Source organism: Trichosurus vulpecula, chromosome 8 (genome assembly GCF_011100635.1).
Source record: "Trichosurus vulpecula isolate mTriVul1 chromosome 8, mTriVul1.pri, whole genome shotgun sequence".
Taxonomy (NCBI): domain Eukaryota; kingdom Metazoa; phylum Chordata; class Mammalia; order Diprotodontia; family Phalangeridae; genus Trichosurus; species Trichosurus vulpecula.
Window position 1 is genome coordinate 228,380,953 of NC_050580.1, and position 18,149 is coordinate 228,399,101.

The 18,149-nt window shown below is 37.1% G+C and overlaps 2 protein-coding genes across 5 annotated transcripts in view; one reads left to right on the forward strand and one right to left on the reverse strand.

Moving 5' to 3' along the window:
• Positions 1-1,247: 1,247 nt before the first annotated feature.
• ERH (ERH mRNA splicing and mitosis factor) lies at positions 1,248-18,133 on the reverse strand. Of its 4 annotated transcripts, none has more exons than XM_036734207.1 (5): positions 17,866-18,133; positions 12,546-12,601; positions 10,569-10,656; positions 7,874-7,994; positions 1,248-1,733 (listed from the first exon to the last, which is right to left on the reverse strand). In XM_036734207.1, the coding sequence occupies exons 2-5, from the start codon at positions 12,549-12,551 to the stop codon at positions 1,631-1,633; spliced, it is 318 nt and encodes a 105-aa protein (XP_036590102.1). In that variant the 5' UTR covers positions 12,552-12,601; positions 17,866-18,133; the 3' UTR covers positions 1,248-1,630. The 4 variants fall into 4 exon arrangements, with proteins under 4 accessions (XP_036590102.1, XP_036590101.1, XP_036590100.1 ...); XM_036734206.1 differs by lacking the exon at positions 17,866-18,133 and adding an exon at positions 17,714-17,800; XM_036734205.1 differs by lacking the exon at positions 12,546-12,601 and having other exon boundaries at positions 17,866-17,991.
• The window catches only part of SLC39A9 (solute carrier family 39 member 9), a 43,617-nt gene continuing 43,438 nt past the window's right edge, over positions 17,971-18,149 (forward strand). Inside the window, exon 1 of the mRNA XM_036734204.1 lies at positions 17,971-18,093. Within this exon, the coding sequence (XP_036590099.1) occupies positions 17,986-18,093 (108 nt within the window). The 5' untranslated portion in view covers positions 17,971-17,985. The remainder of the gene's footprint in view (positions 18,094-18,149) is intronic.

Below are 18,149 nucleotides of genomic sequence, written 5' to 3' on the forward strand. Positions count from 1 at the left end.
CAACATCCTACAGCCAATAGGTCTCAGAGGCCAAATATGAACTTCTTCCTGACTCCAAGTGCAGCTTTTTATCCTCTATGCCCGGCTGCCTCTCTACAGGACAAAGCATCAGCTTCACTCTTTACCCTGCCCTGTATGCTATGATCAATCTCTTTGGCTTGTATTCTATGTAACATATATTCATAAAACCAGAGTGATCAGAACCAGGTGTGATCAGAGTATCTCAAAGTGATGGCTTCCTACTACCTATCTAGCCCCACTCAACCTAACTTTATTTTATTCTCAGACGTGTGCTTTCTGGATCAGTCCAGTTAGCCTTCAGAAATATCGCTAAGTATTAATGGCTCACATATTTTGGTTCTTTGCTCAGTTAAAGAAAAATAACAAAGTTTGGATCTATGTGAATTGCACACAATTCACTTATAAGCCAGTCACCCAGTACAGAGATAGGTAACCAGGGGCCAAATCCACTAAGAATGGAGTGTTTTCTTAAAATTTAATTTTAAAATAATACTTAACATTTGTATAGTGCTTACGTGTGCCAGGTACTGTACTAGGCACTTTATAGTTATCTCATTTGGTCCTCAACACAACAAAACTTCAATTTGAAACGTAAAAACCATTTTTAGCTACTTCACCAGGCTACAGTTAGTTTGTTGACCCCTGACCTACTACAGAGATGTTCAATAAGACACTGTTAGCTACCAATCTTGTGGTGACCTTATCTGCCACTCAAAAGAGTGTACCAGATTTAGAGAAAGACCTCCTAGTTTCTAATGTTTAGAAAGAAAACTAGGAAAATGTGGATACTAGAAGAATGATAAATTGACAGCGTAGGCACACCGCAGGTTAAGTAAAAGAAAATGATAAATTTATCCCTTCTTTTAATTGCCAGTTTGCTCTTCTCTCATTTTCCATATAATGCTAAGTAATTAGTGCTGAAATGCTGAAAGCTCTAAGTTGTGTAGCTAGGACATTCATAGTAAGAATACTTGAACACAGCTAAAGAACAGAAAATGTGGAGTGATTGTTACATAAAAGCTACTTCACTAGGAATAAAGAAATTCAGAGCAGTAGGTGTAAATCTACTTACTATGCCAGAGAAATGAGGTAAAAGCTTCTTGCCTGATATAACCTAAAAGATATACTTTTCACAGCTAAATGTGCATTTTTTCCTTAGCACTATAGCCAGTAAAAATGTTGTTTTACAGGAATGCATGCTCAGAGACAAAAAATTTACTCAGAGAAAGATTAACTAAAGAACATTTATTGTATTTTCTACTAAGCCTTTGAATTTTGAGGACCTAACTAAATTCTGGAAAATCCTCACACAGAAGGGTGAGTACAGTGAACATTATAAGCAGATATGAACAGCTGGAAGAACTGTAACCAAGTGCTAACTGACCAAAGAGAAATTTTCAGCTACTTCTTCGTAAAAAAGAAAAAGAAAGTAGGGAGGGCCAGGGGCTTCAGATTGAATGAGACAAAAATCTTCTAATACATTCGACCTTGGCTAGATTGTAACAAAATGGAAACAGGACTTCTATAATACAAAGCTCCCACTACAGCACGCTGTACACGCCTGTTTTCCAAGCCCTCCCCCCCCATCCCCCCAAGGCTGCCACTTGAATTATTTGCCGGCTTGTTGGGCCTGCCGACGGAGAAGCACATAGATCTTCTCTTTGATCCAATCTTTGTTGTAGGGCTGGTATGTCTGAGTGTCCGCTCGGTACCTAGGAAAAAGAAAGCAATAAGCAAGGTTACTCTCTTCCCACCCCCAACAGAAATAAAGCCAGTCTGATGGAGGCCAACAGAGATGTAATTAACAATGAGCAAGGTGATCTGTAGCAAGCTATTTATAAATCACCCTTAGTATTAAGAACACTCCAAAATGGCCATGTTATATTTTTCACAGACAACACAATGTTTTTCCTTTAAAAGTGTTAGGTGGACCTTGGAACCCATTCTTAGCATATGCCTTGAAAAATAAAAAATTCAAGAACTAGATAGTGCCTGGGGTAGTAAAACTAAGAATCTATAATCCATTTTTTAAAAAGTTCTCATGGAAATGCAAATTTAAAAAAACTGAGGTACCACCCCACACTTACCAGATTGGCTAATATCACAGAAAAGGAAAATAACAATGTTGGAGAAAATGTGAGAGAACTGGGACACTAATGCACTTCTGGTGGAATTGAGAACTGATTCAACTATTCTGTTAAGCAATTTGGAATTATGCCCAAAAGGCTATAAAACTGCATACCCTTTCATCCAGCAATATCACTACTAAGTCTGTATCCCAAAGAGGTAAGAAAGAAAAAAGAAGCTATATGTACAAAAAAATATTGCAACTCTTCTGGTGGCAAAGAACTGGAAATTGAGGTGCTGTCGATCAACTGGGGAGCAGATGAACAAATGGTGGTATATAATTGTGATGGAATATTACTGTGCTATGTAAGAAATGATGAGCAGGATGCTCTTAGAAAAAGCTGGAAACACGAACTGCTACAGTTCATTCAATCAATGACAAAACAGACAGAACCAGAAGAACATCGTACACAGTAACAGCGATGCCATACGATGATCAACTGTGAATGACTTGGCTATTCTTAGCAATGCAATGATCCAAGACAACTCCAAAGGATTTATGAAAAATGCTATCCATCTCCAGAGAAAGCACTAATGGAGTCTGAATGCATGTGGAAGCATACCTTTTCTTAAACTTTATTTTTCGTTTGGGTTTTTTTTGGTCTGTATTTTCTTTTACAACATTGACTAATATGCAAATGTTTCCCACGACTGCACGTGTATAACATATCAATTTGTATGTCTTCTCAATGAATCAAATTGCTTGTCTTCTCAATGAAGGAGGGGAGAGAGGCAGGGAGGGAGAGAATTTGGAACGCAAAACTTTAAAAATGGTTTTTACACAGAATGAAGGAAAAAACAAAATATTAGGGATAGGGACTATCATCAGCGGTAATGTCCTACTCATGGACAAGAGGGTTATTAAAACTTGAGGTGCCCCTTGGAGCCTTGGAAGTCTCCAAGTACAGGGAGAAACATTTAAGTTGACCTAAAACTGAAACCTAAGTGAAACAGCAAATTTATATTCAGACTCAGTGTGAAAAGCAGGCATCAGGTAAGTAGGGATTACTCATGAATGTAATGAAGAATGGGCATCTCATAAGCAATGTGCACCATCTGGTGGGAATATGATAGATCTGCAAACAGGTACAGTTGCCTTGAGTGTATATGGACTTCCCTAGAGTAATCCTTCTTTAACCTTAATCCTTTAACCTTTAATCCTTTTTCTGTTTCTTTCAAAAATACCTTTTTATATTACTTCCCATCAAGGGAACAACTGCTAAGTAAATTAACCCAGTTAGTCCCATTTTAGAAAAGGAAACATTGAAAGACAAAAGGGAGATGTAAGGTCCTTAAGTGCAGACACTACTTTATTTTTGTTGTTGTAAAGCCCTATTGCCTATCATGGTGCCTGGAAAACACTAGGCATTTAATAAGTGCTACTGATTGGTGGGAAAAAAATTTGAACAAAATTAAAAAGCTGTCAAGAGATTACATAGCAACACATTCTCCCATTTGCTCCTAACCTCCTCCACACACATACCTCCTCCTACACAAATCAGATTCTCCTCCTATTGCTCTGACTTCTCTTCTTTTGAAGAGACTCTATGCCAATTACTGACTCCTCTTTACTCTCTAAAATGTAGACAGTTCTCAAGGTTCTATGTCCTCTGGTATTGTGGTGTTATCACCTCTATGGAAAAGATTTTCAAATTTCTATCTCTGGTCCAAACTTTCCCAACTTTAGTCCTACATTTCCAACTGCCCAGAAGATAATTCCATGTGGATATCATAACTGCTTGTCCAAAACTGAAAAAGATCTCCCTTAAAACTAGTTCCTTTCTTCTGACTTCTCTTTTATTATAAATAGTACCACTTTTCTTTCACCCAGGTTTCAAAGTTTGGAGTTGTCTTTCTTTGATTTCCCCTCCCTTATTCTCAATATGCAACCAGTTGCCAATCCTGTGGAAATTATCTGAATAAGCTTTTATCTATTCCCTTCTCAAAGTCACCACCTTTATTATCCTCACCTGGACAATTCCAACTTCCTCACCTTTAGTTTCTCCCACTTCTGACCCATTTTACCGATAACCAATCATTTTAGTTTTGCTAAAGTATACTTTTGATTGTCATCTCACTCTCCCCTACTCTGATCACCTTCAGTGTCTAGCCACCAAAAAGATCTTATTCAAGCCCTAAAGCTCAAGGCTCTCACTAATCAATATATTCCCCACATTTTCTCATATATTCAAATATTTAGGTGCCTGCAATGAGCAATGCACTGTGTTAGGCCATAGAGAAGATACAAAACATTGGCATTTGAATCCCACAAGCATTTATTAAACACCTTCTATATACAGGACACTGCAATATGAGAAAAAGTCTTTACCCCCAAGAAGCATACATTCTACTGTGAAAGGAGGGTGGGAAATACATTTATCATCCTCTCCTTAAGAGTCACTGCCCCAGGTAAGGGTTAACTTGAATTAGTTAAAATATAAACATTTAGGGGCAGTGGATAGAGAACTGGCTCTGGAGTCAGATTTCAAATCCAGCTTCAGACACTTACTAGCTTTGTGACCCTGGACAAGTCACTTAGCCCTAACTGCCTCAAACAAACAAACAAAAAAGAATAAAAGGACATTTTAGTGATTTATTTAACTAAGCATTAGTCAGTTGCTTGAGGGAGTTATATATATATTCCAAGCCAAATACAGCTCTGCTGATACTCAAAGAGACCTATATAATACTAATGCAGCCCTTAGAAAACTATATCCACCACACAAGTGCTCATCTTTTTCTTCACCTTGTCAGCCTCCCTGGACTAGGTCCAGTTTCCCTTACAGTAGACTAAAGTATAGTTTTCAGTAAATCAGTATGCACTACTTAGCTATTTGAGATACTTCAAATCCTCAGCAGGTATTCTTAAAATTAAGACTGCCTGTGACTAATGAATCATTCTCCAAACATACCATTTATCTCATTTCCTTGTCTCATCATGCAGTTTCTTCCAACTTAATTGCCTTTCCCCTCATCCATGCCCCTTCTGAAAAGGACTGATACTACTTCCACCCTTTAAGGCCTCACTCAAATACCATTTTCCTTCATGAAGTCTTTCCAAATCTACAGCAACTTTTTAGACCTCTTATCCTATTTATTTTGTGTTTTACTATAAAGGAGACTACGTCTTACTCATTTTTGTGCTTCACAAAACACCTAACACAGTACTTTGTACAAAACATTTATGCTCAATTAGATACTTAGCATAAAATTTCATCTGTATCAAAAGAGACAACTTTTAAAATGTATCACATCTAAATGTATTAATATTAACAGTTCTGTTACAGGGTTTGAATCAAAAGAATGTATTCTAAAATAAAGAGAACTACCCTCACCCCCATCCCTAAAAATCTGTACTATTAGTGTATACATATAGGACCATGGTCATTGCTTTTTATGATTTTTGCATTTGAAAAATAATAATAATGCCTAATTTAAGGTCAGATAATATGGTGATTAATAAACTAAATGGCCCTTGAAAAAACAAAACAAATGTTAAACATTTGAATACCCTTTAAGTGTGCAAGGAAAAATTTTCTAACTCCATCTGATAAACATATAATAGTTTAAACCAGAACAGGATCTGAAATAGTAAACTCTGTAGTGTCTTACTATTCCTGTTCCTTATTAGTATTAACTCATTAAAAAGAACTAGGACAGCTAGGTGGCACAGTGAGTAGAGCACTGGCCCTGGAGTCAGGAGTATCTGAGTTCAAATCCGGCCTCAGACACTTGACACATTTACTAGCTGTGTGACTTTGGGCTAGTCACTTAACCCCAATTGCCCTGCCTTCCCCCCTGCAAAAAAAAAAAAAAAAAAAAAAAAAAAACTAGGGAATTAACATTATTACTACTATACTACCTGGGGTATTGAGAAGTTAAGTGACTTGTCTAGAGTAGTCACAGGGCCAGAAGCTGAACTTGAACCCAGATTTAATGTATTAAGCCAGAAGCTGGCCTATCCACTGTATCACAGTGCCTCTCTCTTATAACATTATGTGTTTTAAAGTTCTAACGTGGGCTTATAAATAACTTTCCAATAAACAAGGTGGAGCTGTTTTGAAAAGAGAAATGTGCATTATAGTCTGTTGTTCTGAAAAATCTCCATAATACATATATAACACATATATAGCACAGAAGAAAACGGCATGTTTTGAGTGAGTCAAAGTGTGACAGCCATAGCATATAAACAAAACTTAAAAGAACTGAAAACTACAAATAACCATATGCAAAGATTGCTAATTACTAATGAGTGAAATGTAAACCAGAACTCTTGAGGCTTTCACTTCATATTTAGCAAATTAGCAAAGATGACAAAAAAGAGAACAGTCAGTGTTAGAGGGGCTACAGAAAGAAAGGCACATTAATGAACTCTAAGTAGAGTTATCAATTTGTCTGATTATTTTGTAATGTAGCTACAGACAGTAAGGAAAAAGTCCATGCCCTCTAAGATAAAGACTAAAAAACTTACAGCAGCAATTTATGTAATAGCAAAGAACTAGAAACAAAACAGATGCCCACTGACTGGGAAATGGATCAATAAATTGTGATACATAAATGTAATAGAATATTACTACACTGTAAGCTATGACAAATATTAAGATTCAAAGAAGCATAGGAAAAAATATATGAACTGATACAAAGTGAAGTAAGCAGAACCAGGAAAATACACTAACACAAAAAAAACCAAAAACCCCAAACTGAGTGCTGTGTTTTATAAATATGCAATCTGGCACTAAGTAAGAAAAAAAAATATATCTTTCTTTGCAGAGGTAGGAGACAATGAACAGTGCTAAGACTGAGTTGATGTGCTGGTTAGTTTTGCTGAACTGAGAATGACAAATGTATACTTACGTCAAGGCAATTATATCAAGTTAGGGGGGTAGGGTTTGGGTTGAAGTTGAGGAGTAAATGATTCATCTAGATTCAAATCTTGCTTTGGCCAGTGATGACTATGCTATTGTAAAGATAACTTCATCTTACATATGATGATATAGCTTCCCCTTCTGTAAAAATGAAGTTGCCACACCACACCAGTATGACAAATGTTGTATGCATTAATAAATCCATAGTAAACCCTAGGTGGGAAAAAAACCCCACAAAGATAACTTTGTATACTAAGCAATACAACCTTATCAGGTTTGATAAATCTTCAGGGATAAAGGAAAGGAAATTATTAAGCATCTACCATATGTAGAACTCTACGGGAGACAGAGTTAATTTAAGATAATGCCTCTGCCCATATGAAGCTCACAGTCTTAGTGTAAGGAGATAAGACAAACACAGATAACTACAATAAATCATGTAAGTGAAATAAAGATGTGAAACAAAGTGCCATGCAAAATATGATGGGACAGATCCTTACTGACTAGAGGCAGAGTGGCACCAGACTTCAGAGAACACTGACTGCCAACCAAAAGAACTGAACTTTATTTAGTAGGCAACAGTTCTGAGCAGGAATGATACGACCTTATTTATACAAAAGAAAGGTTATTCTGAGAGTGGTATAGATCAGGGCTGTCCAACCTTAGGTTTTTACTGAAAGAGACAATATATTTTTGATTTGCCATTTTAGTGAGAGCTCTGTGGTAGCTCAGCTTCATTTACTAAAGCATTTATGTAAATTTCTATTCATAGGGGGACCGCATAAATTGCACTGCAGGGCCGCATTTTGGACAGTCCTGGTATGAACTGAAGAGAAAAGAAACTGGCAGATGATACTTACACAAGGCAGCTAAGATCTGCCAGATCATCAATGAAATCAAACAACTGACTTATGTCATATGTGATCGAGGGACTGTTGGGATTCATTCTCTTCAGATGCTCTTCATACATTTTACAAACTCCTAGAAAAAGAAAAACAAGATCTTATACAAATTTCTGGGTTTGAACTACATGTTAATGTAGAGTTTACAAAGACCTAGGATATTTTGGGGAGAGGGACTATAGGTGTGGACTAAATTTTTTTCATTTTCAGACATGACTGGTGTGTTTTGCTGTGTTTTGTTTGATTGTACTCAACTGAAAGAAAAGGAGGGTTCTAATGACAGGGTTGGGAATATGTAGAGTTACTGGAAAGGGACAGCAGCACAAGAATAGAGCATTTATAAATAATTTAATAGGAAAAAAAATGACACCTGTTATTTACTAGGTGTGTGACCATGGACAAGTCATTTAAATCCTGTAAGATTCAGTTTCCTAATCTGTAAAATTAAGGATACTAGCAACTCTACTATATATCTCAGAGGGTTATTGTCAGTGTCATATGAAATACTGCATTTATGTAAAGTACTTTGCAAACTTTCAAGTATGATATAAAAACCAGCTGTTATATCTATCTGGGCAAATAAAAGACAGTGTACTTAACAGTGATGCTTGACAGGTAGGGTTTGTTTTGGTTTTAAATGGAAATGAGGCTAAAAAACTTTAGAAAGCAATTCATTACCATAAAGTTAGGCGCAAGTCAGTTAGCAGAATTAGGGAATCTACACACAATCTTTGTTAATTTTTGATGTTCATTAAAACAAGACCTTTGAACTAGGGAAACCTGCCTCATCCCCATAAGGAAGGGAATCCACCGCTCCTAAATTCTATCTTCTAAGGCTCCTTTAGTATAAAGGGACAACAAACTCAAATCAACAAGCAATTATTAAGTGCTTAGGCCCTGGGGACATAAATACAAAAAAGACAGTCCTTGTCCAAAAGCAGTTTACATTTTACTGAACGAATATAACACTGCTGGTAATTTGGAAAAAATATCTTATATTCTTATTCCTTTACAAAGATTTTAAGCTTAATTACGGTTAATAAGCTCATGACTATCAATACTATAGTGAAGGGGTCAGCAAACAATGTGCTGTGAAAAGGCAGCTAGGCCAGTAGTTTGCCAACTCCTGCTATAATGCAACTTGCATAGATTATTCAACTAACAACTCACCAAAAGACAAAGTCATGACTGTCAAAAGACTCTCAAAAAGCAAAACATACAATCTTCTATTTTAGAAGGAAGATCCTTCTCTTATGCCTTATCATAGCATGGTGACCCTAGGTTCTTGAAGGTTAGGCCAGTAGAATATAAGCTCTTAAAGGTTCTACCAAGCTGCAATAACTTCATGTATGGACCGAGCAAGATTGATTATAACCAAAGAAAAATTCTGAAAGGCTCACTGATAGGCTGGTCATAGAGTAGTATATCTGGCCACAATGATTCATAAAGACCCTCTACCAAGTCAGAGTGTGGTTGTGATTTTCTAGTTGAGGAAGTACTCACACCTACAAATCCATAGATCTTTAAAACAATGATGTATTAATTTGAGCAATGCTCATCACTGAATGCTTTCTTTCAAAAACCCGTTAACACGTGCAAAGTGTATGTTCCTGTTACCAGAACATCAGAATCAGCACAATCAAGACAATGCACAGTGTGGAGCTGCCATGAGGAGCACACACTCAACTTAAAATCGGTCTGGTGAACAGGCATGTGCATCTCTGATACACGCTTTGCCCATACAATGGTGATTAATCTTCAGGAATGTCCACCTAGTAGCCAAAACTGTTTGAGAACTAGCAATTAACTTGAACCCCTCTCCAGAAACCACAGGCATTTTGGGTAAGAGTTGGGGTGCTATGGTTACAAGATGCTGTTGTCTTCATAGTCATATTGAGAGGAGTAGGAAAGAGCTCATTTGCTGACAAAAGTTAGACCACTGACCTATCTGACTCATTAACAATGAACTCCATTACATATTAAATCTTTTTGTTCTAAGACTTCGTGTGCTCTGGATGGTTCATTAAATTTTAAAAATAACGTTTGTTAGTTTTCTTTATGACGGTGTCACCCTAACATAGCAAAAGCGTGATGATAAACTGGACTTTGTTTATGGGGTTCTCTATTCTCACCTATAGATCACATAACATAGCCTGTGATTATTATTTGCAGGAAAAAAAAATTGACCACTTGACTGGGAGAGAATTTCATAAAGACTCAATGTACAACTATGCTACTTGCTTTAAGATATCAACCTGAATTTAACCAGAACTTATGAGGTGTGCTAATGAAACATATTTTTGTTTGTGGCTCTTAGAAATTATCTAACTCCAAAGAAGAGATATGAAAAGACCCACCCCCAACTTTATAGATGTCAGATCCTTAAGTGGAGAACATTACATACAAGGTCAGATTTTTTTCAATGTGTTCAATGGTTTTGGTGATACTTTCCCCCTTCCTTTTAAAGTTAAAAAAAAACTTGTCTTGTAGGGGATGTTTTCTTTGAGAGGAGGGAACATATAGGAAGGATGTAAAACCAAAAGATTTCAATACCAATATTTTAAAAAGAACATCAATCTCATGGCTTTTCACCCCATGTATATAAAGTAATTTTTGCAGGAGGGAAAACCTCACACAACTAGTGATAACTTACCTTCCATGCATTCATTCACTGATTCGTAATCAGCGTAAGTTCGGCCTTCTGGCCTCTTGGTAGGTTGTACCAACAAAATGGTATGAGACTGCAGAAGAAAAAGGCAAATTCAATAGTTTCTTAGCAAAATTTGAGTGATCAAAGTATAATCTTAAATTCATGTTCAACTGTTACCAAGACATAAAGGAGTATAGTTCATTTCCTGAATATTTAGGCACTTCATACCGATTTGGATTCTCTAAGGTCCCATGAAACCATTACTTGGCAGAAAATAAAAGCCACCAATCATTCCTTGAAACTAGATTCTGTATTCTGAAGCTAAATCTTGCTATTCTTCTTTCCTAAAGAACTGTCTCATACATACTCCTTTTCAGTCTCTTGCTACCACCTAAACCCAAGTTATAGCCTATCACCTAGTAAGTTACAAAAGATTTTAATAATTCCCCACCTACAGTTCCTCACAGCTCATCCTACATACACACACTGACATTTTAGGAAACTAAACTGCTACCTTTCACACATCATCCTTGTGGGCAAAAACTTTCAGTGGCTCCCCATGGTCTACAGCAGGAGTCAATAAAATCAAGCTTTGACCGCCTGTAAGCTGAGTGGTTTTTACATTTTAAAAATATAATTATAGCGTATTTAATAATGTAAAAATCTTAGCTAAGGGCTCTATAAAAACAGGCAAGGCCACACTTGGCCCTTGGGCCTAAGTTTGCTGACCTCTGGTTTACTCAATAAAGTTCAAACTCTTTTGTGTAACCTTCAAATTCCTCTGTAGTCTAGCATCAACTTATCTTTTCCAGCTGTACCTCATACTACCACCTAGGTATTATTCATTTGGTATTAGTTATTTGTGTTTATCATACTTTGCCTAGCAGACCAAGTTCTGTGAGGGCAGGAACCATTTTCTTTATCTCTGTATTTCCTACATATCTCTGGTAAAACACTTTGCTACCCAAAGAAGATGCATAATGTTGGTAGATTGACTACTAATCCCTACAGCCACCTTTTCTCTCCAACTCCCCTATGAGTGTTATTTTGATGGGAAAGGTTAGTTTTTATTTAGGTAATAGCATTATTTAGATGCTTCAAGTGCAAATGGGTAGTTTGATAGAAAGAAAAGATGTCCTTTCCTAATCTAAAATGAGCTGCTCACAAATCAAATGTGATGAGTAATGGCAGAATCATGTAGTGACTAAAGATTGTCTCAGAGCCAGGAAGACTTGGGTTCAAATTCAGCTTCTGACAAATAATGGCTATGCAACTCAGGCAAATCACTTAATTCCTTAGTCCCCTACACAACTCTCTAACACTCTAAGTTGCAGAACATTTGAACCACATTGGTAGAAAAGGTCTTCCTTACCAGGAGTTAAGGGCAACAACCGCCAGCAGCAGCACAGATTTAACCAGTCTGTTTTTTATTTTTCTTTTACTTTTAACCAGGACCCAACAGTTTCGATGATCACTGCTTTATAACATGGTTTGAGGTATTGAAGTGCTATTCCCCTCCCTTTTATTACTACTTTTATCATTATTTTCTTTTAGAGTATAGACCTTTTTTTCCCTTTGTCTAGCACTATAAATAACTCTTTGGCAGTAAGATTGGTAAGGCAACAAATTTGTAAATTCAAACTTTAATATTGATGTGGCCCCAACATGAGCAATGACTATCCTCCAATTATTAAATCTGCCTTTATTTCTATACAGTGTTTTCTAATCATGTTTATATGTCTTTAGTGTTTTGGTAGACTGACTCTCCCAGATACGTATTTTGTAGTTATTTGGAATGGGATTTTTCTATCATTTCCTCATGGTTTTTGGTATTACAATATAAAATAGTAATGACTTGGGGATTTATTTTATATCTTGCTACTTTACTGAAGCTAATACTTAATTATTCCTTTGGCTGATACTATGGAGTTTACTTAAAAAAAATCTTATCTTTACTGACATCTTTTGTTTTTACATCACCTTCATTTCCAAATGTAAATCGCTCCCTCCGTTACTCAACAAGTCATCCCTTGTAACTAAGATTTAAAAAAAAATTAAATTAAAATGCAGTCCAGCAAAATCTACCAATACATTAACTATGTCTGACAGGATATGCAATATTCTATACCCATAGCTCCCCACCTCTGAAAAGAGGGAAAGAAGTGCATCTCTCAACTTTCAAGGACCAATTTTGATAATTATAATCATATGGTATTCAGGTTTTTTTTTTCCCTTTCAATTTACATTCTAAGTAGTTTGACTGGTACAACACTAAACCTGTAAGTAAATTTAAGCAATATCATTTTTTCTTACATTGTCACAGCCCAACCATGAGTAACAGAAAATCTTCCAATTATTTAGAACATCTTGTTTCTCTGGAGTGTTCTGTTAAGTCTTGAGGGTATCTGAGTAGAATGAATCCTGGCCTTTGTAATTATTTCAAACAGCTTTTCTTTTGCTACTATTTCCTCCTAGATCTTGTTACTGTTCTATAGTTGCGTAGGAATTTCATTTTTAGCCTTCTACTTTAGTCTCTTCATTGACTCTAAGCTTTGCTAAGTAACTTATCATGACAATTTTGCTCCTTCTTTGCCACTGTTTATGACTTCAATTTTTTTTTCATATCTTTTAGCATTTTGAGAACTGTGTCAAACAACAGAGAGGACAGCTTTGCTTTAGTCCTGTGTACCTAGTGAGAAGGCTTTTAGTGTGCCTCTTCATTTCAAATTATGCTAGGTTTTGGTTGTAAATACTTTTAAACATATTTTAAAATGGCCTTTTTCTACCTATGCTTGTAAGTTTTTTGGCATTTGTGTTGTCAGAGGCTTTTTCTGGATCTTTTGCTATAATTGTGTGGTTTTGTTTTTAACCCGACTTTTTAGGTTAACTGCTTTCATAATTATGAACCATACTTACACCCTGGCATAAATCCATGATAATCAGTGAAAATTTTTTTGGAAATACGGTCTTTTTGTCACGATTTTATCTAAACTTTCTGTTTAAATATTCATTAGTGATAGTGGCAGTAGTTATCTTACTTTGCTTTATTGTGTCCTGGTTTGGATACTAGGATCATATTTATCTCATAAAAGTAGGTAGGTGGAATGAAACTGAAGAACATAAACTACCTGAAGAAATCCCTATTTCACAAGAAATACAGGAATAAATTGGGCAAAAAACAGGTTTAGTTGCACATCTAAAACAATATACCATAATAAAGTTCCAAAAGGATTGTAGCCTAAAGAGTAAAAATAAAAAAGGTCACGTCATTTTAAAAAATGGAGGAAGATGGAAGTCAGTATACCTTTCACAATTATAACTAGCTGGAAATTCTTAAGCAAGAAAGAGTTAACAAGCTAAACAATTTCAATCACATGAAATAGAAAAGTTTTTGCATCAACAAAATCAATGAAACTAGGATAAAAGTAAATTGTTGATTTGAAGGGAAAAAACATCTTTGCATCAATTATATCTGCCTATGTCTGATAGTTAACAAGAAGAAAGAATTAATACTAAGGTATAAAACCAAAATGCATTCCCCAGTAGAAAAGTGGTCAAAGTATATGAACAGTTCACAAGAGAACTTGCAAGCTATTAACAACCATATGAAAGATTGCTCCAAATTACTAATAATTTAAAGGTAAATCAAAACAACTCTGAGGTTTGATCTCATAGCCAGCAAACTGCCAAACTGCCAGACATACTTCATGTTGGAGGGACTGTGGGATGACATACACACTAACAGTGTTGGTGGAGCCATGAACTGGTACAACCGTCATGGAAAACAATTTTAAATTATATGAAAAGGGATCAAATTATTCATATCCTTTGGCCTATGATAATAACAGAAATTTAGAGAAACTAGTTAAGACTTATAAGAATTGATAAACAGTGAAGTAATTATAACCAGGTAAATACAATGACTACAAAAACCAAAATATAAAATGAAATTCTACCCAAAGTAATTATAATTATTAATCTTTGGTCCTGAAGAAGAGTAGTAGTAGGGCACTGTGGATATGTTGCATACACTGTAACCACAGTTCTCAAACTTTACATTTTTAAAAATTATTGAGAACAAATGACCTGTATATGTTTAATATTGATATTTATCATATTAGAAATGAAAACTGATGAACTTTAAAATATTTAATTCGTTTAAAAGACCAATAAACTTATTACATGCTAATTAAGCTTTTTTGGGAAAAAATCCCATATTTTCCAAAACAAAAAAGTGTTAAAAATAATGTAATTATTTTATATATTTTTGCAGATCTCTTTAATGTCTGGCTTTACTGCTTCTGTGAACGCTTCTGCATTCGCACTTTTGAGACATGATGTTTGGGCTGAATTATGAGAAGAAAAACCAGCCTTGCAGAGATAAGTAATTGGAAAAGGGAAAAGTATTTTAAAAGGGAAATAAAACTGTAACATTATTATAGGTTTGACTTTTTGGTTCCCCTGAAAGGGTCTCAGGGATGCTGAAGAGTCCAAGGACCATACGTGGAGAAAGGCTGAAGGATAAGATATGGTCAATGTGTTTGTTTTGCTTAACTCCCCACTCCTTGTTATAAAAGAAATGTCAATGTGGGATAGGGACGAGATTGACAAAAACAAAACAGATCAATAAAAAGAACAAGCATGTATGGATTTTCCCCATCAGTTAGATATGGTAATTAGGACCATCATGCTGCACACTGGTTGACACAGTGCTAGCGGCTTGCTGTTTATGATCTCTTAAAATATGACCTCTTAAAATAAGAGGCTGAACTTAAATAATTCTTTTAAGTCTCTTCACCTTCAATACATTCCATAACATTACTACAATCTATCTTTTCACGCTCCTTTCTCACTACTCCCCATATTTTAGATAAAAAGGCCATTCCCCAAACACTGGATATATTCCCGGCTCTTCCCCCTTCCCATTATCTTCCTACCTATCCTATGCACCCTTCATTCAAGAAGCAAGACCAAAGCCCACCTCCACAGAAACCTTCCTTGTTTGATATCCAAATTATCCAATTATTTGAGATCTGAACTCTTCTACAGCACTCGGCACCAGTCTTGTAGTATTTATCACTCCCTAGCTTATGACTTTTGCAAATTTGATCACTCTTGTTTACAGACTTAAAGACTATATATTGGTTTATCCAATTCTAAATCCATAATGGCACTTAACCTGTTTGAATATATTTAAGAGATAAATAGTACACATTTGTTATTTTTATAATAAAGATTTCTTTTTTCCTTTTGTATCATGAGATACTATCTTTTTTTATTTTACTCTTTCCTCATAGTAGGGCTGTTTGCAGAGCTTTCCAGAGATATTTCGTTTTAAAGCCAATCATATTAGTCTCAAATCCATTTAGTTATATTCCTTCTGTTGGCCATATTAGTTCTCCAGCGTTCCTCATGAACTTTTTTTGGACTTTAACCAACAAAGTTGCACTTCTTTTTACCATGTATGATAGTAAAAGCTATGCTAATACTAAATCTGAGGAAACAAATGGCTACCTAGGTAGAGAATTTAGGAAAATCTTTCATTTTGACTCTTAATTATTTTCCCCCCCAAAAAATCTATAATTCTAGGTAACGTAATTCATTCTAGCATTGCTAGTTCATTTTTCAACCTTCCCAAATATAATCTAACATGACAAAGTCTAAGACATTTTTTTTGTTTATTCAATTTCTCCATCCTTTAAAGCCCAACTCAAATCTCATCTTCCCCATGAAGTCTTCCTGAAACTAACTGTTCTAAAAGGACCTCGAAACAAAGCCGTGCAATTCCCTAGTGTATTTAAATGCGGCTTTGAACATCACCACCTAACTGCTAACAAGCAAGTGCCTAGGCTCAAATTTGAATCCAGTGCAGTGCCCTATTCTCGCAGATTGAGGAGGTGCTTTTGAAATGGTTATAGAATAAATACCACAGTAGTTCATGCAGTCGCACAATTAAAAGACCTATATTTCTATTTAGAAAGCGTCTCAAAACTCTACAAAAACTGACTGTTTAATATAGTAGTGAAATGCAAATTTTTCACAACAAAACTAATTTCAATTTCTCTGATTCCCATTTTAAATTCTAATCAGACTAAAAAATGACTCCAACGTGTATGGGCAGGAACAAGTTGTTGTCAGGAGCACCTTTACTTTTTAATTAGTTTGCTCTATTAACACAATAGATATTTAAGACATCAATAAAAGTGTGAAATACTGAAAATACTACACAGGAAGACATAAATGTTATTCAGTGTCGAGGTTATTTTATTTTTTGCTCCAACTCAGCAAGGACTAAATAACTGCCTACCTACTTTTTGCAAGGCACTATGCCTATAAGATTCATTTACACTTATATACCAAGATCCTCCAAATCTTAAAACTCAGGGGATGCAGAATAAAAGACACTTATTTAGCACCTTACGAATTAAAGTTCATTTGATTCGCAAACTCTTAAGTTATACATCTCTTTAGACATTCCACCCTGATTTGGGGAAGGCACGGCTAATAAAACGTAAAAGAGCGGGAATATGACGGGGTGAGGAGAAAAAAAAGTACAGCGCTAAGGAAACCAAGAATTAGATTAACAGTTAAGGAGAAAACCAGAGGGCCCCAGCACCCATAGGTGGTAAGTGGCAACTCCAACTCCAAGGTCAGTTCCCTGACTGCTCTGCATAACACACGCATTACTTCTAATACTCTCCGTAGATTTTGGAGGGAAAACCTCGCGAGCTGTTGCCGCTGCCTCGGGGTGGGGGCCCGAGCTGAGGGATGGGGGTGGGAAGCAGGCTCATCCCCAGCATCATCCAGAGCCTGCCGGATTGGAGCGGGTTACCTCCGCGGCCTCGCCTCGCTCCCCCGGGGCTGGAGTGCGCCCGCCTCTGCCTGGCAGCTGCGGCTCCCGAGGCCGCCCACACCGTGGAAGGGGATTCCGAGCCAGGCGCGGGGCCGCTCCGCAGCGGGTGTGTGAGCGGTGAGGGATGGGGGGGTGGGGTGGGGGGGGGTCGCTTGGCCACAATATGGGGTGCTGGGACCAGTCCTCGAAGCCGGGGGAAGGGTAGGGTTATAAGGGTTAGGGGAACCTCCGGTTCGGCCCTTCCAGGCTAGGGTCAGAATTTGGGGTTGGGGGCATCCGCCGAGGCCTCTCTCACCATCGTGCTGAGTTCCGCCGCTGCCGCCGCCACAGCCACTGCACACGAGCTAAGCCGCAACAGCGCTAACAGCCAATCCCCGCGAGAAGAGCCACCGGAAGTCGGCGGCGCCGCAACGCGAGAGCACCCCCTAGGAGACTAGAGACCCATACCTTCGACAGAGTTGTTGACGCCTGGCTGGCCATCTTTGATGAGGGGAGAAAGACGGCTGGGGAACCTTTCGGCTTAAGCGCAAATCTTGTTCTCTCCAGGACGCTCAATATTAGGCTCCTATGATCAGATATCCATTCCAGGGGACCAGCTGCTCACGGAGCGACAGAGATCCAGTCCCACAAGCCCAACTCAAAGATGGCGGCTGGCTGGGTCGAGGAGAACCAAAAGTAGGTGGTCTCTGGGAGAGGACGGTTGTGACCCGGAAGCAACGTTTAGAGGAGGA